This window comes from Ascaphus truei, chromosome 19 (assembly GCF_040206685.1).
Source record: "Ascaphus truei isolate aAscTru1 chromosome 19, aAscTru1.hap1, whole genome shotgun sequence".
Lineage (NCBI taxonomy): Eukaryota > Metazoa > Chordata > Amphibia > Anura > Ascaphidae > Ascaphus > Ascaphus truei.
Genome location: NC_134501.1, coordinates 21,204,187 through 21,228,722, shown reverse-complemented (window position 1 = coordinate 21,228,722; position 24,536 = coordinate 21,204,187). Strand labels below are relative to the sequence as shown.

The 24,536-nt window shown below is 51.1% G+C and overlaps 1 protein-coding gene across 4 annotated transcripts in view; it reads left to right on the top strand.

Moving 5' to 3' along the window:
- Positions 1 to 24,536, top strand: part of FANCA (FA complementation group A) — a 42,799-nt gene that overhangs the window by 14,419 nt on the left and 3,844 nt on the right. The window contains exons 10-42 of one of the 4 annotated variants that reach the window (XM_075576836.1): positions 287 to 353; positions 1,044 to 1,156; positions 1,529 to 1,605; positions 3,221 to 3,362; positions 4,043 to 4,176; positions 4,317 to 4,427; positions 5,147 to 5,242; positions 5,367 to 5,420; positions 5,932 to 6,020; positions 8,824 to 8,884; positions 9,351 to 9,400; positions 10,054 to 10,130; positions 10,606 to 10,710; positions 12,347 to 12,483; positions 12,589 to 12,659; positions 12,752 to 12,851; positions 13,181 to 13,350; positions 13,465 to 13,561; positions 14,980 to 15,162; positions 15,802 to 15,875; positions 15,958 to 16,086; positions 16,601 to 16,688; positions 16,901 to 17,064; positions 17,525 to 17,630; positions 17,832 to 17,891; positions 18,016 to 18,120; positions 19,131 to 19,243; positions 19,801 to 19,948; positions 20,158 to 20,214; positions 20,415 to 20,523; positions 20,613 to 20,682; positions 20,822 to 20,960; positions 23,087 to 23,179. In XM_075576836.1, the coding sequence (XP_075432951.1) occupies positions 287 to 353; positions 1,044 to 1,156; positions 1,529 to 1,605; positions 3,221 to 3,362; positions 4,043 to 4,176; positions 4,317 to 4,427; positions 5,147 to 5,242; positions 5,367 to 5,420; positions 5,932 to 6,020; positions 8,824 to 8,884; positions 9,351 to 9,400; positions 10,054 to 10,130; positions 10,606 to 10,710; positions 12,347 to 12,483; positions 12,589 to 12,659; positions 12,752 to 12,851; positions 13,181 to 13,350; positions 13,465 to 13,561; positions 14,980 to 15,162; positions 15,802 to 15,875; positions 15,958 to 16,086; positions 16,601 to 16,688; positions 16,901 to 17,064; positions 17,525 to 17,630; positions 17,832 to 17,891; positions 18,016 to 18,120; positions 19,131 to 19,243; positions 19,801 to 19,948; positions 20,158 to 20,214; positions 20,415 to 20,523; positions 20,613 to 20,682; positions 20,822 to 20,960; positions 23,087 to 23,179 (3,389 nt within the window). Of the gene's footprint in view, positions 1 to 286; positions 354 to 1,043; positions 1,157 to 1,528; positions 1,606 to 3,220; positions 3,363 to 4,042; positions 4,177 to 4,316; positions 4,428 to 5,146; positions 5,243 to 5,366; positions 5,421 to 5,931; positions 6,021 to 8,823; positions 8,885 to 9,350; positions 9,401 to 10,053; positions 10,131 to 10,605; positions 10,711 to 12,346; positions 12,484 to 12,588; positions 12,660 to 12,751; positions 12,852 to 13,180; positions 13,351 to 13,464; positions 13,562 to 14,979; positions 15,163 to 15,801; positions 15,876 to 15,957; positions 16,087 to 16,600; positions 16,689 to 16,900; positions 17,065 to 17,524; positions 17,631 to 17,831; positions 17,892 to 18,015; positions 18,121 to 19,130; positions 19,244 to 19,800; positions 19,949 to 20,157; positions 20,215 to 20,414; positions 20,524 to 20,591; positions 20,683 to 20,821; positions 20,961 to 23,086; positions 23,180 to 24,536 lie in introns of all 4 variants that reach the window. The other 3 variants (XM_075576835.1, XM_075576834.1, XM_075576837.1) reach the window with 3 other exon arrangements.

The following is a 24,536-nucleotide window of genomic DNA, read 5'->3' as shown; positions in this document are numbered from 1 at the left end:
TACCATTTAACAGATCAGTGAGCCTTACATTTTATCAGAACAATTGATGCAGTCACAAAAGTCTAAAAACCTTTATCTAAATCAAATGACAAGAAAAGCGGCTGCTGAGAATCTGAAGGTTATATTCTTGTTCTAGGCTCTCTAGGTTCTAGGCTCTTTAGGTTCTAGGCTCTTTGCACTTGAGGTTCCTCGGGGAGATTATTTTTTTTTAGAAATATCGCTGAGCTTTTGGTCAGGGTTGTTATTTGGGTGTGGTTATCACAGGGAGTGTTGTGCTCTGTCGCAGGGTTTCTCAGTGCCGTCTCTGAAGAGACATGTGAACAGGCGTGCAAGCCGCGACACGAGCGACACTGGTAGGAAACTTTCTGTGTATTTGCCCCGCCGTCATCTCATATCTTTCCCTATCATGAACCACTTCAATGTCTGTCTCTCCTCTCCTCTCTCTCCTGTCTCTGTCTCTGTGTCTCTCTCTCTCTCTCTTTCCCCCCCCTCTCTCTCTTTCCCCCCCCTCTCTCTTTCCGCCCCCTCTCTCTCTTCCCCCCCCTCTCTCTCACTTCCCCCCCCTCTCCACCATCTCTCCCCCACTCTCTCTCTCCCCTCCCCACCTCTCTCCCCTCACCCTCTTTTCTCTTCCCCCCCCCACCCTCTCAATTCCCCCCCCACCCTCTCTCTTCCCCCCCCACCTTCTCTCTTCCCCCCCCACTCTCTCTCTCCCCCCCCTCTCTCTTCCCCCTCCCACCCTCTCTCTTCCCCCTCCCACCCTCTCTCTTCCCCCTCCCACCTTCTCTCTTTCCCCCCCTCTCTCTTTCCGCCCCCTCTCTCTCTTCCCCCCCCTCTCTCTCTCTTCCCCCTCTCTCTCACTTCCCCCCCCTCTCTCTTCCCGCCCCCCCCCCCCCCTCTCTCTCTCTCCTCCCGCCCCCCCCCCCTCTCTCCTTCTTGCACAGAATTTGAATGTTCGGTATCACATGTAGCAGAGGCGTACGCAGTGTGGGTTCTTCACTGCAGGTCCGTCTGTGATTAGGTTGGCTCCTCTTTCTCTGCAGGCTAATTGTCTTCGAGGTTTCCAGGTACCGAGCCCGTGTGACCCCAGAATCACTGGAGAGCTTCTTTGTCCACACACTGACCACAACTCTCACGTACAGACCGCAGCTGAAAGGTAACAAGGATGTACCCGTGCTGCCCATCCACCTGTGCTCTGTACAAACGGGGGGCAGGACAGGGGTGCATTGGAAGGTTTGCAGCCCTGTTTAATTTAATTGCTCGTTTATGCTGACGAGGAATAGATGGTTTTGTGCTCAGTGTGCGGTGTCAGATCTGTATATAAATGTAGGACTTGGCAGGGCAGTAGTTTGGTACTGCAGACTTGCCGTAGTGCTACCTGTTCTGTGTGTGAATACAATGTATAACACACAGCATACGCTTTTTGTAGCAGAGGCCTGCACTGAATCTGTCCTTTGTGGAAATGGTCGGCGTTCCTTTTCCTTTGGTTACACATTCACAGCCTGGCTACTACTTTAACCCCTTCTAGTGTCTGACGCCATCCGATTGCAGAGGAACTGGAGCTTTGTGAAAACCTGCCGCCTGCTCACGGATTTATACCGCAAGGTGAGTGAGGGGGAGACGGGTACGGGGGGGAACGTTCCCTGCTATCCTGCTCACGGATTTATTCCGCACGGTGAGTGAGGGGGAGACAGGTACGGGGGGGAAATGCTCCCTGCCGCCTACTCACGGATTTATACCGCAAGGTGAGTGAGGGGGAGACAGGTACGGGGGGGGAAACGCTCTCTGCTATCCTGCTCACGGATTTATACCGCAAGGTGAGTGAGGGGGAGACGGGTAACGGGGGGGGGGGAACGCTCCCTGCTATCCTGCAAATGTCATTCTGCTCTCTTTTATCGTCGAAAATCTTTATTACGTTTTCCAGAACACAAAACATTTCACAGAGATAACAAATACCGGTGCACAATAATTCCGATATTCATTTACCGATAAGGGTACATGAAAGCAGTAAATAATATATTCAACTTGCAGAAACTTTAGATTAAGACAAAACCAAAATGTAAATCATAATGTGATGAGTCCGTCATCTCTGCGTTGCAACAAAGATTTGTAGTTGCCTCTGTATGGCTTCCCCTTCACATTCTGCTCTTTGGTGCTTTTTTCCTTCACAGACTAGTTTGTAAGTATAAGATTCCCCTTTCTGCGTTCCCGTACGTCAGACTTGGCGTAATTAGCGTTTCCCTTTCTGCGTTCCCGTATGTCAGATTGGCGTAATTAGCGTTTCCCTTTCTGTGTTCCCGTACGTCAGACTTGGCGTAATTAGAGTTTCCCTTTCTGCGTTCCCGTACGTCAGACTTGGCGTAATTAGCGTTTCCCTTTGTGCTTTCCCGTACGATCCTGTCAGGGGAGACAAGGCCATTGCCTCATTTTTCGGCACATAAAGCATACATGTACTTACAACACTTTGTTAATAAAATATACACTTTAACAATCCTAAGTCTTCCTGGTATGGGAAATAGAATATAAAGCTGCACCCCACTTTTCCCCAGCAATATTCCCCGCACACCGTTGCATAGACTTAGTATGGATTCTAAGAATCCCCTCACAACCTTAGATGTATCGTTGGAGCTCTCAGAACCCCTAGACCTGTTCTGGGTGATCTGGGTATTCCAATTAACCTAGGGACCCCTTCACTGTTACAGGGACACTTCACATCCCTATGGCCCTTTTACTTTTCTGGTCTGCGCTGAAGCAGGGAACCAACCCATGAGCCCCTATGTAGGTTCTGGGTGACCATGGCATTAACTGGGTCTCCCTATTAACCTAGGGAACCCTTGACTGGTTCAGGGTTTTCAAGGGGAGAGATTCCCGAGACCATGTGTGTACATGCAGCCAGGATTCCTAGGTACATTTTTAGGGGAACCAGCAACTCTGACAACACTTTCCCCGCAAACCCCCCACCCCCCCCTGAAACTCATACCACAGCAATCCCTGCTTGCTGGCACTCCTGGAAAGGTAAAAACACATAAAATACTTTATTACCGCACGATTACAGGTCATGCATATACAACACTGGGTCCAAGAGCTGACTCTTCTTGAACCCTTAATACAGATCAGGGGTAACCAAACAGGCTTAAACCTTTATTTGATAGCCTGGCTACCCCCTACCGTCACAGATACAGCCATCGCCCCCTGTCTCTCTGTTCTTTTTCCTGTGCAGTTATTTGTCGCCTTCAGCGCAGAGAAGCTGGCCGCTCACTTACAGCTGGTCCTGGAGACCCAGGAGGTGAACTGGCGTCATGTTCTGACCTGTGTGTCCTGCCTGGTCATCTGTCAGTCCGAGGCCCAGCAGCTGGTGAAAGGTGAGGTGGTGATTAATGGGGGGGGGATATCCACGGGCGCTGAAAATGAAGCGAGGAACATGGCCCTCCCACCTCTGAAGTGGCGATCGCTGATCGTCTGACTGCAGTGGGAGTGCACTGCAGGAAATGTTCACACTCGCCTTTAAGACATTCACTTTCACACCTCTGTAATTACAGATCATATAGTGTCTGAATCTTCTTACTGTAATATTCACTTTAATAACTGTATTTCACATCGCGCTTTTCTCCCAATGGGACTCAAAGTACGTCACGATCGCCGTATAGCGTGCGGTACATAGGAATATTACAGACAGTCCCTGCCCCGTAGAGCTTACGATCTATGATTTTGGTGCCTGAGGCACAGGGGGGATAAAGTAACCTTACCCAAGGTCACAAGGAGCTGACACCGGGAATTGAACCAGGTTCCTCTGATTCACACTCTGTGTCGTTATCAGTCCGTGTCATCACTCGCTGAGCCAGTAGTCTTCTATCTTAGTCTTGTTTGTGCACTTAGTAGTGGTATGACCATCAGATAATTCACCCCACTGTTATGGCTCAAAGAACGTTGCAGCGTACAGTGAGAAGACTTCCCTGAGCCCGGGAAGCTGTTCCTTCATTCTGTTCCTCGTAGCGATTAATGGCATGTCTTCCTTATCCGTGCTGTCCTCGTGCTGCTTCAGATCTCCTGAGCCGCCTTCTGACACAAGCCTTTGAGCGCTATGAGCTGGAGTGCCTGATCACTGCCTTTCTGATCGCTCGGCAAGCTGCGCTGGAGGGCCCTGCCGCATTTGTGCCGTACACAGAGTGGTTCAAGGTAAGACAGTTCCTGTTACCAGACCAGCCCCCGACATTGCAGGAGGGAGCACTCAGAAAGGACAATCTGGGATAGTTTGTCCTCTGACTTTGCCACGGCAGGAAAGCAGTCGCCTGAAACCCCTCTCTCTGGTTTCCCAGTGTACCTTTGGTGCTGCCGGCGCTTACCAGAACACCAGCAAGAAGTCTTTGGTCTTCTTGTTGAAGTTCCTTGCGGATCTGGTGCCATTCGAAGCCCCTCAGTATCTAAAGGTGAGAATACGCGCGTTCAGGAACCAGACAGGCCCTTACCTACCGTCCCTTTCCCATCTATGAGCCCATAATGTATGAAGTGCATACAGTGCGATGCTTCCAGGTGTTTAGTTTGCCTTGTAACAGTAACCAGCAGTTTTAGGCTTCAAAGGCAAAGCAGAGGTTATTCCCTTTCTCCCTTTCTGTGGAAACCATGCATCCACGTATCCTGTACAAACGTGTCAGGGACACAGATAAACCGTGCATCCACCGTATCCTGTACAAACGTGTCCGGGACACGGATAAACCATGCATCCACATATCCTGTACAAATGTGTCAGGGACACGGATAAACCATGCATCCATGTATCCTGTACAAACGTGTCCGGGACACGGATACACCACGCATCCATGTATCCTGTACAAACGTGTCCGGGACACGGATAAACCATGTATCCACATATCCTGTACAAATGTGTCAGGGACCTGGATAAACCATGCATCCATGTATCCTGTACAAACGTGTCAGGGACACGGATAAACCACACATCCATGTATCCTGTACAAACGTGTCCGGGACACGGATAAACCACGCATCCATGTATCCTGTACAAAAGTGTCCGGGACACGGGATACTTTTGGTGGAGTTTGGTTTCTCCTGATCTCCTTCTGACTCAGGACGTGTCCCCGTGGCCTCGTGATTACCGCCCCTTCACTTCCTTGTGCGACTTCTCCCCTAGGTACACATCCTGTTCCCGCCATTCGTGCCCACAAAGTACCGCCCCCTCCTGATGGATTACATCACCCTGGCCAAAACTCGCCTGTCGGACATGAAGGTAAAGACCCCCCCCCCCGGCACTGTGCTGTCAGATAGCCGGGCGGGCGCCTCTGACTCCCGCCTGTCTTTGGGAGGATAATTATCCTGGTTCTGATCCATTTGCCTCCTGGTTCTGTCTGCAGGTTTCCATTGAGGACATGGGACTGTATGAGGACCTGTCAGCGGGAACAGATAAGGTTCAGTTCTGGGTTTGCGTCACCCTGCTGTCTGCCTCTTGTGTACCTGTGCATTATATCCGCTATTAGTTTGTGTGTCAGGTTAGACAGCTGCCCGGAATAGCACCCGCATGGGGCCTCTGCCCTGGCCACTTCTGCAGGGTTTGTGTATCTTTTATCTGCAAGGCACAGTGAGAAACAGTGTTAGTCCGGGGGGCGGCCAACTCCAGCCCTCAAGGGCCACCACCAGGTTTTCAGGATATCCCTGCTTCAGCACAGATGGCTCAATCAGTGGCTCAGTCGCAGACTGAGCCACTGATTGAGCCACCTGTGCTGAAGCTGGGATATCCTGAAAACCTGGTGGTGGCCCTTGAGGACTGGAGTTGCGCCCACGCTTTGTGTACCACGCCTGGTGTACCACGTATTAAAGAGATCTAGAAATCTCTCCCGGGCGAGAGCAGGTCCGAGACCTCGCCCCGGCGCCCCGCAGGGCCCGGTGACGCACTACGGCGTTTGTCTCTTACCTCTGCAGCCGCAGTCTCAGGCGCGACAAGACGTGGAGAAAGCGGTCCGGATCTTTGAGAACACCGGCAAGATACCGGCCAGCGTAATGGAAGCGAGGTAATGTCGCAGTTCCCGGGCCGCTTATACAATATGCCGCGAAGTTGTCCGGTCCAGGCTGCACCTGTATGGACCGGGCCTTGTCCAGCATCCCGAAGGCGTATTCCATACACGCCACAGTCCCACTCAGGAACATGTAAAGTGAAAGAACTTAGTCATGTAACATCTTTTCTACCATGTTTTTGTGTCATAATTAGGGATTCCGGTTTCAGGTTTTTTTTTTTATCGTTGAAAATGTTTATTACGTTTTCCATAACAACAAAACACATTTCAACAAGACCACAAAATACCAGTTTACAGTGATTACAATATTCCTTTACATTTAACAGTACATTAAACCAGTAAATAATATATTAAAATGACATAAACTTTAGACAATGACAAACAAAAAGCTAAACGACATTTTATATCGAGTCAGTCCTATCTGCATTGCATCATGGGTTTGTATTTCCCCCTGTACCTCTTGCCCCCCTTACCCACAGTTCATTTTATAGTTTATTTGCAATAGGTCCTACTCTCATCTAACTAACTATAACAAGCCTTAGGCTGCGGCCCCGCTGCCGCTGAGCGCGCTCATGCTTGAGAACGGTGACGTCACCAACTCTCCAAGCATGAGCGCAGGCAGTCCTGCAAAATTTTTGCAAGTGCTGGCGGGGGGGAGGGGGGGAGCGTGGATCGGGGCTATTTCTGTGTGTAGTGTGTGTGGCTGTGTGCATTTACTGCTGCTGAACACACTTCAAAATCAATTTTCTTTGTCTCCCCAAGCGCCGAGCTTGGGAAAGCATACAAGCACGCCTGCGCCACGTGAGCGTGGCTGTGCAGATTTACATTCACTGAAGTAAACTCGCCAAGCGCGCTCAGCGGTGGCGTGGACACAGCCTTAGATGTTTTATTCTTTCCCCCTTTCATCACCTTCTTGGCCTCTCACAGATCAGACTTCTTAGTAAATACCATGACGCCTGGTCCCACGCCCGCATCACATCCTCTTTGTCCCTGCCTGGTAACATCTCAATAAAGCGATCCCATTTTTTAAATGGTGTTTCCGTCTTTAGCTCCTTATTGGTTTCGGCTTCCCATTTTATTTAACATGAATAATTGCGCTAAATATTTGTTTAGCCTCTCCATGTTAGGGGGTATATCCTTTATCCATTGTAACATTATGGTTTTACTGGCCGCCGATAATGTCATTTCTCCGAATGTAGGTGTTCTCACCCCGGTATTTATGATCTTCCATTCCTCTAAGTTACCAAATATCAATGAAACTGGTTCTTTAGCCGCAGTTATTTTAACATCCCGCTGTATATAATCCAGCACTTGGTCCCAGAAGTTCGCAATCTCGGGGCAGTCCCATACGCAGTGTTTTCAGGTCTGCTATAGGTTGTTGGCACGTTGGACATCTATCTGTTCCTGGATTTGTCTGTCTCCTTGTAATTTATGTTGATGGCACAATTCAAAAGAACTATTCATCCCACGGGCAGTACAAAGGACTCGGGCCATCCCTTTAGGTTGGAGGAAAGGAAATTTCACCAGCAACAAAGGAAAGGGTTCCTTACAGTAAGGGCAGTTAAAATGTGGAATTCATTACCCATGGAGACTGTGATGGCAGATACAATAAATAGATTTGTTCAAAAAAAGGTTGGACATCTTTTTAGATGGGAAAGGTATACAGGGATATACCAAATAAGTATACATGGGAAGGATGTTGATCCAGGGATTAATCCGATTGCCAATTCTTGGAGTCAGGAAGGAATTAATTTTTCCCCTTAATGGGGTTTTTTGTTTGCCTTCCTCTGGATCAATAAGTAAGTATAGATATAGGATAAAGTATCTGTTGTCTAAATTTAGCATAGGTTGAACTTGATGGACCTATGTCTTTTTTCAACCTCATCTACTATGTAACTATGTAACAATATGCCCTGTGTGTCAGTTTTAGTTGCATCTCTCTCCACGTTTCTGATATGATAAGTTTTCTAGTTCTATCTAAACCAGTAGGTATTACATCTAATTCCGTTATTTCCTTGAAATCTTCCTTCCAGGCCTCAAAATCCTTTTTCAAAACGGTTGTAGGTTTTAACCGGGAAAAAAAACAACACGGGTCGGCTTGTACCCCTAGTAAAAATCTATTAAAAATCGTCAATAAAGCATCGTTTATAATTGAGTTCGACTTATTGTAGCAACCTCGCCACAAATAAGATACAAAGGCTGCCCTAAGGGGGCATGGAAACTAACCAAAGTGCCCAGATAAACCCCGAATTCAAATGTGCGTCAATTGTTTCCGTTGTTAACCCTAATAAACAGATTTTTGTCAAATAAAATGAAAACACCGGAAAATAAATAAATAACCACCAAAAACCGGAATCCTTAATTATAATTCAAGATATGGTTAATAGTTGTGTAAAGTTAAGGAACGCAAACTTGGAAAAGCTATAAAAATTACAATACATACAACACATGCTGCTTCTATCACAGGGGTGCTCAACTCCTACAGCCCCCCAATAGGTCAGGTTTTCAGGATATCCCTGCTTCAGCACAGGTGGCTCAATTAGTCCCTGCTTCAGCACAGGTGGCTCAAGCAGAGGCTCAGTCTTCAACTGAGCCACCTGTGCTGAAGCTGGGATATCCTGAAAGCCTGACCTGTTGGAGTTGAGCACCCTTGCTCTATCACATCAAGTTAGGGGCCTCTGACTAACTCGTCCCACCCTGCGCAATGTGCGTCCATACTGCCCCCGCCGCGTGAGAAGTCTGTAATATCGCTTCGGTTCCGGATCTCACCGGCTCTCTCGTTCCCCTTTTTCTTTTGCAGCATCTTCCGGCGGCCATATTTTACATCCCGCTTCCTTCCTGCCCTGCTTGCCCCCCGCGTGGTTAGTATGTGCATGCGAGGGCAGCTAAACGATCATTGCGTCAGACGCCCTCAACATCTCTTTCCAAAGATGGCGCTTGTTATGGATGTCATACGCGTGTCAGCAAGTAATGACCGTGGAATTCTGAGACACCAGGGGACTTATTCTCCGTGGGTATCACCGGATCCGCGCTATCGCACTGTATAGAGTAAGGCCCCACGCGTCTGCCCACCCTCCTGCAGGGTAATATAGAGACCGAGGCACTTTTAGCCCAACAGGTATATCGTGTGTTAACCTGACGCAGACATAGAAAGGGCCTTTGTCCCCGAGCAGGTGACCCAGTTACGCAGACAGAAGTGAATTCTGGGAGATGCAGAGACAGCGGCTTCCTACGGTTTAATCTGATGCTGACTTCCGAGGCCAGGAATAGGGATTGTGAGAGGGTTAAAGCTGGCTGGATCTCTCAGCTCCTTTCTCTGCCTTTCAGCTGCCGGCTGCTCCGGACTCGCACATGCGGCTCGTCGACTCCTTGAAGAGGTGAGGGGAGTGGGGGGCAATGGGGAGAGGCGTTGGTTGGAACAGGATCTCGGCTTCTCTCTCCTCTGCTGCTGGCTCTGAGTGAGTTCATCCACATGTTTAATCTAGGCCCCAACCCGGGCACTGGGAACAGTCACGTTACCCCTTTTTTGCTGCCCAAAGCCTAAACCTTGTTATCTATATTTGCTCATACATTTAATGAGCATGGAGCTCAATGATCTATATACCAGGGGCGGCCAAGTCCAGTCCTCAAGGGCCACTAACAGGTCAGTTATTAGGGATATCCCTGCTTCAGCACACTGAGCTACCTGGGCTGAAGCAGAGATATCCATAATACCTGGCCTCTTGGTGGCCCTTGGGGACTGATCTATACACACCCAGGTTTTGGGGGGGTGGGTGTATGCTCCTCATTCCAAACATTTCCTGGCTGCTCAGATCTCCAGCAGGAAATCAGCCCGCCCTTTAACCAGCGTGTCACACTGGGCAGCGCCACCGGCCTCCGCAGGGCTGCCGGCGACAAACGCCAGGTTAATACATTTCCCAAACTCACGCAGAAGCCGCTCAGGAGCCGGAGAAGCAGAAACGAGCTGCAGAGGAGGATTCTGGGAAGCTTCTGGCTTCAATATTTATGTAGAATCTGTGTTTTGCCGCAGGGCGGATAAGATCCCCGGGAACATGTTCAGCGTGTATCTGGCGGCCTGTGAGCAGGAGAAGCATCGGAAGCAGGAAGGTGAGCTTCATCCGCCACGGTGTACCGGCCGCCCGGCACGGACTAAACCAGGAACCGGGCAGCACGCTGCTCATAACCTTCATGTCACACGTTGAATACAGAGCAAGGTCACTCACTGAGCCGCTCTTCAGACATGGAGGTCCAAGCTAAGGGGTCGCAGACTATATTTCCATGGCTTTTCCTGTATTAATGTATTTATTAATGCCTTATTCATTTTTCTTCTTCGACTTTAAATACAGCACAAACCATTTGCCTCCTTTGAAGAGGCAATAGTGGTTTAGTTGTAGTTTTGCCTGCGGAGCAGAGTCACATCTCTGTATATAGAGAGCAGAGTCACATCTCTGTATATAGAGAGCAGAGTCACATCTCTGTATATAGAGAGCAGAGTCACATCTCTGTATATAGAGGGTTATGATGTGTTGGTAGATTATTCTGCCACTGATTGCGCCTCGTGGCTTCTTCTCTGTTGCCGCAGGGCGTGAGAGAGAGGATCCAGCACTGAAGGACGAGCCCCTGGGAAGGCTTCGGTCAGCACTGTGGGATCTGCGACCTCTCATCACGGACCCAAAGCAATATGATGGTATATTAGTGAACTCTTCCTGACCTCCCCTAGTGTCCTTCCTCTGTTCCTGCCGCCTCTCCACGCCCCGGCCTCGCCGCCTCTCCACCTCCCCAGCCTCGTCGCCTCCTACCTCCCCAGCCTCGCCGCCTCTCCACGCCCCAGTCTCGCTTCCTCTCCACGCCCCAGCCTCGCCGACTCTCCACGCCCCAGCCTCGCCGCCTCTCCACATTCCAGCCTCGCCGACTCTCCACGCCCCAGCCTCGCCGCCTCTCCACGCCCCAGCCTCGCCGCCTCCACGCCCCAGCCTCGCCGCCTCTCCACACCCCAGCCTCGCCGCCTCTCCACGCCCCAGCCTCGCCGACTCTCCACGCCCCAGCCTCGCCGCCTCTCCACATTCCAGCCTCGCCGCCTCTCCACGCCCCAGCCTCGCCGCCTCTCCACGCCCCAGCCTCGCCGCCTCTCCACGCCCCAGCCTCGCCGACTCTCCACGCCCCAGCCTCGCCGCCTCTCCACATTCCAGCCTCGCCGCCTCTCCACGCCCCAGCCTCGCCACCTCTCCACGCCCCAGCCTCGCCGCCTCTCCACCTCCACACCCCAGCCGCCTCTCCACCTCCCCAGCCTCGCTGCCTCTCCACGCCGCCTCTCCACACCCCAGCCGCCTCTCCACCTCGCCGCATCTCCACCTCGCCGCCTCTCCACCTCCCCAGCCTCGCCGCCTCTCCACCTCCCCTGCCTCCACGCCTTTCCACGCCCCAGCCTCGCCGCCTCTCCACCTCCCCTGCCTCCACGCCTTTCCACGCCCCAGCCTCGCCGCCTCTCCACCTCCCCAGCCTCGCTGCCTCTCCACGCCGCCTCTCCACACCCCAGCCGCCTCTCCACCTCGCCGCATCTCCACCTCGCCACCTCTCCACCTCCCCAGCCTCGCCGCCTCTCCACCTCCCCTGCCTCCACGCCTTTCCACGCCCCAGCCTCGCCGCCTCTCCACCTCCCCTGCCTCCACGCCTTTCCACGCCCCAGCCTCGCCGCCTCTCCACCTCCCCTGCCTTCACGCCTTTCCACGCCCCAGCCTCGCCGCCTCTCCATGCCCCAGCCTCGCCGCCTTTCCACGCTCCAGCCTCGCCGCCTCTCCACGCCCGAGCCTCGCTGCCTCTCCACGCCCGAGCCTCGCCGCCTCTCCACACTCCAGCCTCGCCGCCGCTCCACGCCCAGCCTCGCCGCCTCTACACGCCCCAGCCTCGCCGGCTCTACACGCCCCATCCTCGCCGTCACACCATGTGCTCGATCATCACCTCTAATTACTCGCCCACAAACTCCATCTGATTTCTACCTGGATTCACATCCCCCCTTTTTCCTCCAGTGTGCCCTTGATGTTTGTGGGTGAAAAGTTGCCACTGTCTTTGAAGTAGGAGGATGCAATTTCAGACTCCATATTCAGTTGATTGCCTCTTGCACCAAACATTAGATTGCAAGCTCATCGGGTCAGGGAGATATTGTGCCTGCAAAATTCTGAGTTGTGCTGCATATACTGTCACTACTGTATACATGTTATTACATTGCATGTCCTATCCTCCCCCACACCATGTGCCTGCTCTGCAGTATTACACCCCGTCTCCTCTTGCAGTACCTCTGCTCTGATCAGTATGTTATCCCTCAGAGGTCTCGGCCCAGGTGGCTGTGATTTCCGACAGGCTAATGGCAGTAATGGGGAGTGACGAGGCGGAGAGTCCTCCTGTGATCCCAGAGTCGCTCATTCCTACGGCTGGCACAGAACTGGAGCTCCGGGATCAGACGGTTAGTACGTGAGCAGCATGGCGGGGTGGATCCTACCTGCAGTGGTCGGCAGTGCACTTGCATTGCATCCACTTCCTGTCAGGGGCTAACAGAGTCTCTCTGCAGGTGGCGGACCTCCTCCTAACGTGCTTTTGCCAGTGCATCATGGCGGCCTCCTGTTCTAACCCACCTGACAGGTAATGACCGCTGGCCGAAGCCCCCCGACAGAAGGGTTAAGGTTCTGCGTTTGCTCACTGCGCCTCGTCTGTTCATTGTGCCTCCCCCGCAGGCAGGGACACTGGCCATCCTTGTACGTGAAGATGCTGTGTGGTCATCATTGGGCGTTCTCTGCCGTGCTGAGCAGGACCTTGCAGCTTCTCTGTCACCAGGTGCGTCTCCATGGCTGGAGAAAGTTGGGGGTGGCCGGTAAGGAAATGGACATCGCATGTTGTTTGGGGCTTAGCTGGACACGCCGCTCACTGCCAGAGACATGCAATGCGATGTTCAGTTTCCCTTTGCGTCACCGGTTTTGCCGCACACTGTACAATAGAACAACATATAATATCCCAGGGCTGAAAAGACAGACCCCTAACTATCTGACAGCATTGAAGAGGTAACAGTGGGCAGGTGCAGGAAGTTGGGGAGGTTACGGTCAGCGACCCCTCTGCGTCCTCGTCACAAGTGTCTCTCTTCTGTCACATGTCCTGTGCGGTACTAGGCTCCCCTCCTGAGTGACTCCCATGTTGTTGGCCTTGCTGCTTTCTCTGTACATTTGCATGAGTGCCAGACCTCGCTCCCTGCCCCGAGCTGCGGGGGGCTCGCCTTGGCAACGTTCTGGGAAGCCCTGCTGAACCCTCGGAGCGCAGACTCCATGTCCGTGTGCCTGAGGTGAGCACGTGTCCTCCGTCCGTACTCCCGCACTCTGGAAGCCGCACTTTTTATAAAACCTTCTAGGAGTGAAGTCCCAAATGTGATCACTTCTTCTTCCCTTTCCGACCCCAGATTCTGCACAGCTGCAGTTGGCTACGCTTTCTGCAGATTCTCGCTGTCTGCTCCCGGCGCGGCCCTCAGCTGCCTACCTCCTCTGTTTCTGCGCAAGGTAACACCACATGCTGTTAGAGGGTGACAGCAGTTACACTGGGCCATGTTGAATTCACTGTGTCTGCCACATAGATCAGAGGTGCAGTGTGACCCAAATTTGCTGGACTGACCCATCTGTATGTCATTTAGACCAGTGGTGCGCAACCCATGGGTCACGATCCCCTTAGGGTTCGTTAGCAAATTTCTGGGGGACTCCCGCAGTGTTAATCTTCTTCGTATCTCTCCCCAGCAGCAGCCGCTTGTCTCCCTCCCTCCGTGTCTCTCTCCCCAGCAACCTGTCTCCCTCCCTGTCTCGGTCTCCCCAGCAGCAGCAGCCTGTCTCCCTCCCTCTGTGTCTCTCCCCAGCAGCAGCCTGTCTCCCTCCCTCCGTGTCTCGATCTCCCCAGCAGCAGCAGCCTGTCTCTCTCCCTCTGTGTCTCGGTCTCCCCAGCAGCAGCAGCAGCCTGTCTCCCTCCCTCCCTCCCTCCCTCCCTCCGTGTCTCTCTCCCCAGCAGCAGCAGCCTGTCTCCCTCCCTCCGGGAGACAGGCTGCTGCTGCTGGGGAGGGAGACACAGAGGGAAGGAGACAGGCTGCTGCTGCTGGGGAGGGAGACACCGAGGGAGACAGGCTGCTGCTGCTGCTGGGGAGGGAGACAAAGAGGGAGGGAGACAGGCTGCTGCTGCTGGGGAGGGAGACACCGAGGGAGACAGGCTGCTGCTGCTGGGGAGGGAGACAAAGAGGGAGGGAGACAGGCTGCTGTTGCTGGGGAGGGAGACACAGAGGGAGGGAGACAGGCTGCTGCTGCTGGGGAGGGAGACACAGAGGGAGGGAGACAGGCTGCTGCTGCTGGGGAGGGAGACAAAGAGGGAGGGAGACAAGCGGCGGCTGCTGCTGTATAAGTTTCTGTAGTTTGCATCAGAAGATTAACGTTGCGGGCGTCCCAATCAGCAGCGATCCCCACAAAGTTAATCGTCTAATTGTTTTCGGGGGGCGTGGTTGGGGTGGGGGACTCATGTAGTGGACATTTAAATGTAGCGGTCGCGGTTAGAGAAGCTTGCGCAGCACCGATTTAGATGCTTGCAGAGCAATATCCAGCTGTTAAACGCTAATGCTTCAAAATGTACCCAGAGCAGGTGGCTGCCTGCCCGACTTCCTGTGTGTTTGCAGTTTGAGATTCAAATAGCAGGTAGACACATAACAACACTGAGCAGAGATCGTACACGGTCTGTCATCTTTATTGCGTTGCTAATGGGTAAGAATCCATACAGATATTCTGCACACTGTTTGCTCAGCTGCTTTTCTTGGCAGTTACGTACAAACATGGCTGCGTTGGTGGATTCCTACCATTGTCCTCACTCAGTGAGTGGATGTTAAAGGGCTGAAGCATGAGATCCGCTGCCTCCTCTGACTCCTCTCCTGTCCATTTCCTGCGTTCAGTTGCAGCACCTCCTGCCCCGGCTGGTCAGGGAGACCCGAGGAGAGGTGATCAGCGAGGGGGAGATGGACGCACAGCTTCCCTGGCGCTCCCTGTCTCTTCCCTCCCCCGGCTGGAAGGAAGCAGCGCTCGGCTTGTGGAGTCAGAGCCGCCTGCAGGAGGTGCTGAGCGAGCAACCCTTCCAGGTGAGGCCTGAAACAGGAAAGCAAAGCAAGAAGAGGGGCATTGAACACTGCAGGAGATGGGTTACCCCAACAGACGGTGCATTTGTGGGTTTACTTTTTCATTGCTGGAGCGGCCTGTTGTCAGTGCGAAATCCTTACAAAAAAAAAAAAACAAGCACGGAAATTCAAAGCACGTCTACAAATATTCAAATGTTTAAAGTTTATTCTTAGAAATCATACAATATGTATTTAAGTCAGATATAACTGCAGCCATTTTATGCACCCAGACAATAAGTGCACTCCAATATTTTCAGAATCTGCAGCGTCAAGAAAAAAAAGAGGAAAGAATCACTGTAAAAATACCAAAGGGAGTGTCGGGGGAATCGGGCCTAAAATTAACTTCTGAGGCAGTACTGTAGTAGGTTTCCTAATGCAGGGGTGCTTAACTCCAGTCCTCTAGCGCCCCCCCCCCCCCCCCCCCCCCACAGGTCAGGTTTCAGGATATGCCGGCTCAATCAGAGGCTCAGTCGAAGGGTGAACCTCTGATTGAGCCACCTGGGCTGAAGCAGGGATATCCTGAAAACCTGACCTGTTGGGGGAGCTTGAGGACTGGAGTTGAGAACCCCCTGTCCTAAAGTACGGTCCTGTCTGCGGTCACAGCTTTCTTTCAGGGACTGGCTGCTCTGGGAAATGTCACTGCACCCCGACAAGGACGCCCTGTGTGACACCGAGAGGTGAGCGCTTGTCCTTACCAAGCGAAGCGTGGCTGCTGGTGCTGCAAACGCCCCTGTAACGTGGGCTCTCCTCCCCCTGCAGGCAGGACTACCAACGCTGGGCCGTGAACCATCGCTATGTCCCAGAATCCTCTGCTGCGGGTGGCTGTGAAGGAGATACTGAGAGGGCATGCGTGGTGATGGTTGATGCTGTGCTGGAGTTTTGCAGCAGGTGAGAGATGAGAGATCTGCTCCCCACCCCTTGTGGTTCCAGTTCTAAGCGCGTGGTTATAGAGGTGGGACAGCAGACCGTGAGCAGGAAAACCTAATCCAGCAGAGCGGGCCTATGGGACTCAGTCTCATCAGTGCCGTATTGCCATCGCAACCGCACGCCCTCCAGTATGTGTGCAAAGTGTGGAATGAAATGATGGGTGCTGGTCCTTTCAGTGGGACCTGAGAAGACTGTGTCCCTTATTCACTAAACGTTGGTAACACTATTTCAGGGGTGACCAACTCCAGTCCACCAACAGGTCAGGTTTTTCAGGATATCCCTGCTTCAGCACAGGGGGCTGAGTCAAAGACTGAGCCACTGAATGAGCCCCCTGTGCTGAAGCAGGGATATCCTGAAAACCTGGCCTGTTGGTGACCCTTGAGGACTGGAGTTGGCCACCCCTTGTCTTCTTTGCCATGTAACGGGAGGGGCGTGCATGCTCGTGTGGCTATAAACCCGTGTGTTTTTCCTTCAGGTCTGAGCGGAGCTCCCGCAGTTATGAGTGGAACGCGTTTCCATCTCACAGCCGCACAGGGCTGGCCGACATCCTGTGCTGTTTACAGGTGAGACCCCAAACCAAGAGAGAGTATCAGAGCCTGAATGGCGCCAACTCTGCACAACACACACGTGTGTAAATATGCACACACGTATCATGACCCATCATCACATATATGTCACGTCCTTTCTCCCTGATCACACAATCACCAGATCAGTCTCGGGGTATCTTGCTTGTGCTCGGATACAGCTGACAGGTGTCTCTTTACCTCTGACCCAGGAGCTGGTTTGGGATTTGGTGGCAGGCGGTTACCCTCCCTCTGGCCGCCCCGGCCACAGTCACTTCCTCTTTGGGGTATTCCGTCAGAGGCTGGAAGGCGCGGCGGGCAGCACGGAGCTGAGCTCCCGACTTACCAGACAAGGAGAAGTTGGGGTGTGCAGCAGGTACATAGTGAGGGGCTCTGTCTGGGGTGGGAGGCACCTGCCTGTGTGACAATTGGACAAGGTGACCAATATTTAATCTCACATTATAGGCAGTGATGTTTTGTGCTTGTAACCAAGTAACATACTGAGCCTCTGATTGAGCCACCTGTGCTGAAACAGGGACAGATTGAGCTACCTGTGCTGAAGCTCGGATATCCAGAAAAACCTGACCTGTTTGGAGGGGGGGCTTTGAGGACTGGAGTTGAGCACCCCTGTAATAAGGCACAACACACGCCCCCCCCCCCATCCCTCCCAGTGCCTTATTGCACAAACGAATCATGGATAGGAAAGTTATCTGTTTACTGAGTGAAAGAATCTTCAGGAGTCATACACAGTATTGCTTTACACTGCAGCTGCTGAGCCTCTTCTGCTGGTTAGCGCCGTACCGTATAGATCTGGGTTCTTGTGTCTCGGTCCCCAGGGTTCTGATGGGCCTCCCCCCTTCCCTGCTGATCGCCACACACTGTGACAAGGGCGTCACCACTCTCCGCTCCGGGGACTTCTTCAGCTTCGTCAACGAGGAATTGGTGAGAAGAACGACACCTCCGGTTTCCCGTTTTCCACATGTCGCTCGCCGGGCAGGTCCAGATGTCGCTGCGTTGGCTGAGCCCCCCAGATGTGTGACCGAGCTGTGTATTGCAGCGCCTCCTGTCCATATCTTTACATAATGAGGTGTTACCGGGCCCGCGAGATGCTTTGGCTCACGTTTCTCCTTCATTCTCTTGCAGAAAAACTTCGGTGTGCGAGGATGCGCGTTACCTTACAACATCACGGCTCACTTCTTCAGGGTAATCGTCTTAGCGAGGCAGGGGAACGACCGTGGTCATTCTTACCCTCAGAGCCATTTGTCTTTTTCCGGAATTTCGATGTTGAACTGTACCTCACACGTTCTAGTTGCTGTCCTCTCTGCAGGGTTTGCTGAGCGCCAGTGCGCAGTGCGAGGATCCTGACGCAGGCGTAAACTCCGTACTGACCGCAGCCCTCTCCACCTGTCCCATCATCCTCATCTCTGCTGCGGTGCGTGATCTGACCCCTCCCCCCCTCCTTCCTACCTCAGCTGAACCATTTGATGTATAAATGACCTTTTAAGTCAGGGGGTTCCCAACGCCAGTCCTCAAGACCACTCAACAGGTCGGGTTTTAAGGATATGCCTGCTTCAACACAGATGGCTCAATCAGTCCCAGCTTCAGCATACAAGATGAAAAGAAAGTAGCACAACCAGGGATATCCCCCCCCCTCCCCCCCAATTTTTAGAAGCAAAGTACGTTTTCCATAAAATAATTATTTACTGGTCATGATAGAAAAAATAGCAAGGCATTGCCCTACCAACGCGTTTCACGCTACACAGAGAACGTGCTCTGTGTAGCCTGAAACGCGCTGGTAAGGCAATGCCCTGCTATTTTTTCTATCATGACCAATAAATAATTATTTTATGAAAAACGAACTTCTAAAAAAAATTTTGGAGGGGGATATCCCTGGTTGTACTACTTTCTTCTCATCTTGTATCCTGCATCACACTGACGGAGGCGCACCAAGACAGCCTGGAATCTGGATCAACATGGACGCTGCAGCAGACCTGTGAGTTTTTGCTTGCTACATGTTTTCCTTTGTGATTATAAGGACTTTAGGCACTTTTTTGGGGGTGATCACATTGCATTGGTTTCTGGATAGATTGTGTACCTCATTTTGATGGTTTACCAACCAGGATACCACACCTAGTACCTACCCTCATTTCAAGATATGTAATCCATGCTTCGCTATATGTATATCCACTTATATTGTTCTTTATACGGTCCCTAGCACCACGCATCTATGATTTTTACCAGCTTCAGCATAAGTGGCGTAGTCGAGCTTCAGCACTGATTGAGCCATCTGTGCTGAAGCAGGGATATCCTGAAAACCTGACCTGTTGGGGGGGGGGGGGGGGGGGGGGGGCCTTGAGGACTGGAGTTGGGATACCTGCTGTAACTAATTGAATAGTACAGAGATACATTATGAATCGGGTCACGGTTTTCTCTTCCCTGCAGCTCTGGTGGCCTCAACTGAATCCAGTCCTGAGCTGCCATTGGGACCGGCTCTTTGGGGGCCCCTTACCCAGGGAGCTGGAGGTGCTGAGGGAGCTCCAGGCAGCTGTGGACAGGTTAGAGAGATACTGGACTGGTCACTTCCTCCCCGTGTGACCCATCCTCCCCCAATAGCGGTTTTGCGGACCAGACGAGCATATAATTCATACTTCTATTAATGTATTTGACAGAAGATACACTGGCAGACCCATAAGATAAAGAGGAGTCCTGTATGAGCAGGGCAGGACAGGCTGTTAAGATTAAACCTAATTCCTTCAGTGCCTTACAATGCCAACACTGAAGCATCAAGTGCATTGTTTACTTTACTCTTTTTGTGCCAGGCAGGCCTACAACTCACTGCGATTTATCTGTGTTACAAGCGTGTCTGGCAGTGGACAAGTTTTTATGCAAAACAACGTCCCTGCAAAGAATCTTTCATGTATACCTAACATTTTGCTGCTGAATTTTGCCCTGCACTGGCCACATATATAATGGACCTCCAAGTAAGGAAAGAAATCCTTTTCTCACAAGCAGCCTGCATTACTCATTACTGCTCTGTGCTGCTACCTGCTTGTTCCCCCCCACCCCATCCTCCTTATCGGCTGAGTTTCCCGTGTTCCCCTCTCTCCCCCAGCTGCCTGTCTCACGGAGGATCGCCTCTGCCCCTCTCCGGCACAGACTGGCTCTCTGCTGCGTTCACATTCTTCACGGTCCGGAGAAAGCGGGCATGCAGGGAAATCCTGGCAGAGTTCCTGGCAGGTTTGGGCCCACAGGCAGAAGAGGTGAGGCTGGCAGAATAATTCATGGATGCATTTATATCACAGGTGCCCTAACCATCCATAACATATTGTGCATCGGTAGTTTGCGTTGCTTATCGCTCTGCCACAAAGTGCTTTTAAAGTGAAGGGATTAAAAAGTATATCCAATCTCAATACTTTAACATAGTTTATTCCCAGAGTATTATAATGAATGTTCTCCTGTTTCTTTGCAGCTGCTGGTTTCCCTTCTCTTCTTTTCCGTAATGGATTTACTTCCCTCGTTATTAAAGGTAAAATTCTTATGAAATTTTGAGTTTCAGCACAAAAATACTGTTCCTCTTTAGGAGCGGTGTTAGTGGTGACGCACGCCTGGTCAGGCTGCTGGGCGTTCCCGTCGGGCTGCGGGGCGTGCTGCGGGCGCATTTTATCCGTAATGCAAAGCAGCTTGTGAAATGATGTTGGGATTCATTCCGCACTCTCTCCCTGGCAGGAAGGCACTGTGCACAATGTCGCACTGGAGAACTGTTTGCAAATTATCCATTGTTTGGAGGAGAGGGGAGATTTCTGGGTGTCTCTCTTCCAGCTGACAGAGGGAGTGCGTAAGTAGGAGGACAGCATGTGAGGGCACTTGCATCCACAATGAGGAAGCACATTACTCTTACTGTAGTGTCTCCTTGTGTCCTAGCAGAGCCGGGTCTGCTCCTCCACAGAACAGCCTCGGAACAGTTTCTCAATCTGCTGCCTCTGGCTTTCTACAGGTGAGCTGCTGCCTGGATCAGACACTGATCGCTTCTCCCTACATCTGTCCTCCCTTTTTTTTTTGAGGTACTTCTGCTTGTATATAATCTGTGCTCCGTCACCCTGCTGCTATGTCACCTGTATTACCCTCTCCTCCAGCCTGGTGCCTTCCCTACACATGGAGCGCCTGACGCAGCAGCAGAATTTCCTGGCTGTGGCAGTGCAGATGTACATAAAACTCGTCCACCTGTTTCTAGATGGGAGTCACTCTGCAGACTCGTCGCTGGACTCCCAGCATGTGAGCTCGGCTTCCCATTAGCTGCGACACACCACCGGATGTCTAGTTATGAGTCTCAGGGCTGCATGTATTGTATTGTATGTCTTTATTTATATAGCGCCATTAATGTACATAGCGCTTCACAGTAGTAATACACGTGGTAATCAAATAAATAACATAATATAAATAACAGGTCATGGGAATAAGTGCTTTAGACATAAAAGTAACATTAAGGAAGAGTCCCTGCCCCGAGGAGCTTACAGTCTAATTGGTAGGTAGGGAGAACGTACAGAGACAGTAGGAGGGAGTTCTGGTAAGTGCGTCTGCAGGGGGCCAAGCTTTATGTATCATGTGTTCAGAATATCCACAGTGCTATTCATATGCTTCTTTAAGCAAGTGTGTCTTAAGGTGGGTCTTAAAGGTGGATAGAGAGGGTGCTAGTCGGGTACTGAGGGGGAGGGCATTCCAGAGGTGTGGGGCAGTCAGTGAAAAAGGTTTAAGGCGGGAGAGGGCTTTAGATAAAAAGGGGGTAGAAAGAAGACATCCTTGAGCAGAACGCAAGAGTCTGGATGGTGCATAACGAGAAATTAGTGCTGAGATGTAAGGAGGGGCAGAAGAGTGTAAAGCTTTAAAAGTGAGGAGAAGAATGGAGTGTGAGATACGGGATTTGATCGGAAGCCAGGAGAGGGTTTTCATGAGGGGAGATACTGAGACAGGTCTAGGAAAGAGTAGAGTGATTCTGGCAGCAGCATTTAGGATAGATTGTAGGGGAGACAGGTGAGAGGCAGGAAGGCCGGACAGCAGGAGGTCACAGTAATCAAGACGTGAGAGAATGAGGGCCTGAGTCAGAGTTTTAGCAGTCGAGCAACAGAGGAAAGGGCGTATCTTAGTTATATTGCGGAGGAAAAAGCGACAGGTTTTAGAAATGTTTTGAATGTGAGGGGCGAATGTGAGAGAGGAGTTGAGTGTGACCCCTAGGCAGCGTGCTTGGGCTACTGGGTGAATGATCGTAGTTCCAACAGTAATGTGGAAGGAGGTAGTAGGGCCAGGTTTGGGAGAAAGTATGAGGAGCTCTGTTTTAGCCATGTTGAGTTTAAGGCGGCAGAGGGCCATCCAGGATGATATAGCAGAGAGACATTCAGAAACTTTGGTTTGTACAGCAGTGTAAGGTCGGGTGTTGAAAAGTGTATTTGTGTGTCGTCAGCATAGAGGTGATAATTAAACCCAAAAGATGTTATTAGGTCACCTAGAGAGAGTGTATACAGAGAAAAGAGAAGAGGTCCCAGAACAGAGCCCTGGGGTACCCCCACAGAGAGATCAATAGAGGAGGAGGTGTTAGCAGAAGAGACACTGAAAGTACGATGGGAGAGGTAGGATGAGATCCAGGATAGAGCTTTGTTCCGAATACCAAGAGTATGGAGAATGTGAAGGAGAAGAGGGTGGTCCACGGTGTCAAATGCTGCAGAGAGGTCGAATAATATGAGCAGAGTGTAATGACCTCTGTCTTTGGCAGCATGGAGGTCATCAGTTATTTTAGTGAGGGCTGTTTCTGTGAAGTGAGCAGTGTGGAAGCCAGATTGTAGAGGGTCTAAGAGAGAATAGGTGTTGAGAAATTGGAGCAAGCGAGAGAATACAAGACGTTCAAGGAGTTTAGAGGCAAAAGGCAGGAGGGAGACAGGTCGATAGTTAGAAAGACAGGTAGGGTCAAGCTTGCTGTTTTTGAGTAATGGTATGACTGTTGCATGTTTGAAGGATGGAAAGGTTCCAGAGCAGAGGGAGGAGTTAAAAATGTGTGTGAGCGTAGGGATTATAGTAGGAGCAAGAGGTTTTAGGAGATGGGAGGGAATGGGGTCAAGAGGGCAAGTGGTAGAGGGAGAAGAGGCGATCAACAGTGACACATCCTCCTCTGAGACAGTGGAAAAAGAGTCAAGGAAGGCAGGAGGAGAGTTAGGAAGAGGTGGATGATGGGAGGAAGAAACAGAGGGGATGTTCTGACGTGTGGATTCCACCTTTTCCTTAAAATTGTCGCATGTCCCTATCCGCAGTGATGTAGGGAGCTGTGTAACCTGTGATACGGATCTTGGCATGGGGGGTTGTGTCTGCTCCTCTGCACGGCCATGTTTTGATGCCCTGCGTTCTCTCCTCAGCTGGATTCCCAGGAGCTTCTCACCCGTAGCCGGCAGTTCCTGCTGCGCTGCGTTCCCAAGTCCCCGAAGCCCAGTTCTGCGCTCCGGAGCCAGGTGCGTATTTACAGTGCCAGTCGGACGTTACTCTCCAGGCGCACAATCTGATGCCTTGTGACAAGCGGCCGTGCTGCAAACGGTCTCTGTACTGCTGGTATATTACTAGCAAATCACTATGTTAAATTAGTGTGTGTGTATTCCTACAGATGTAATGCCAGTAGTGCGGGTAACCCCGCAGCACATGCAGATTAGGGATTATAGGTAGGGTGACCAGATTTACAAACGTAAAAACCGGGACACATTAAAAGTCTCCGATCACGCTGTGGGAAGCCCATAAGGCATCTATTCGAGGCTCTCTCATTTCTCTAGCGTCATATAAAAAGAAAAAAAAGCAAAAAGAATATAAAGAATTAATGGACAAGGTCCAGGCTCTGGAGACTGAACATAAATCCAAGCCTACTAAAAAAATATATAAGACCCTAGTTGAAACAAGGACTGAATTTAAAAGAGTCCAATTAGAGGAGGTAGAGCGGGCACTTCGATGGACGAATCAACGTTACTACGATAAAGGAAACAAGGCAGACCGGTTATTGGCCAATAAATTAAGAGGTCAAAGGGTCAAAACCCAAATTACAGCAATCCGAACCAAATCTGGTCTCAAAACATTCAAAGAAAGCGAGATTGCCCAAGAATTCTCAGAATATTATACGAAACTCTATAATTTAAATCCCTCCCAAAATACTCAGTCCGGGTTGACGACCATCTCAAAGTACTTAGAGGAATGCAACCTTCCGGCCCTTCCAGAAAAAACTATCTCACAATTAAATGAGAAAATAACGCCCAAAGAACTATTTGAAGTAATTAAACAATTAAAAATAAATAAGACTCCAGGGCCAGACGGGTTCTCAAACCAATATTACAAGAAGTTTAAGGCCGTGCTGGCTCCGCACCTAGTAGAAGTTTTCAATGCATTTATGGGGGGTGAAGATGTCCCGGCCTCTATGTCTACAGCCAACCTGGCAATAATTCACAAAGAAGGTAGAGACCCACTGCAATGTGGCAATTATAGGCCGATATCTCTCCTAAATTCTGATCTAAAAATATATAGTAAGATTTTAGCAAACAGACTAAACCCGATTCTTCCGAGCTTGATTCATAAAGACCAGGTTGGATTTATTTCGGGCAGACAAGCTTCAGATAATACTCGGAAAATAATAAACATTGTGGACCACGTGCATCTCTCAGGTACAAGAGCATTTTTGTTGAGCTTGGATGCCGAAAAAGCATTCGATAGAATTAGGTGGGACTTTTTAGATCAAACATTGATTAAATTCGGCTTCAGGGGCCCCTTCTTAGAGGGGATCAGAGCTCTGTACAAAAACCCAACAGCGGTTGTAAAACTCCCGGGAGGAGA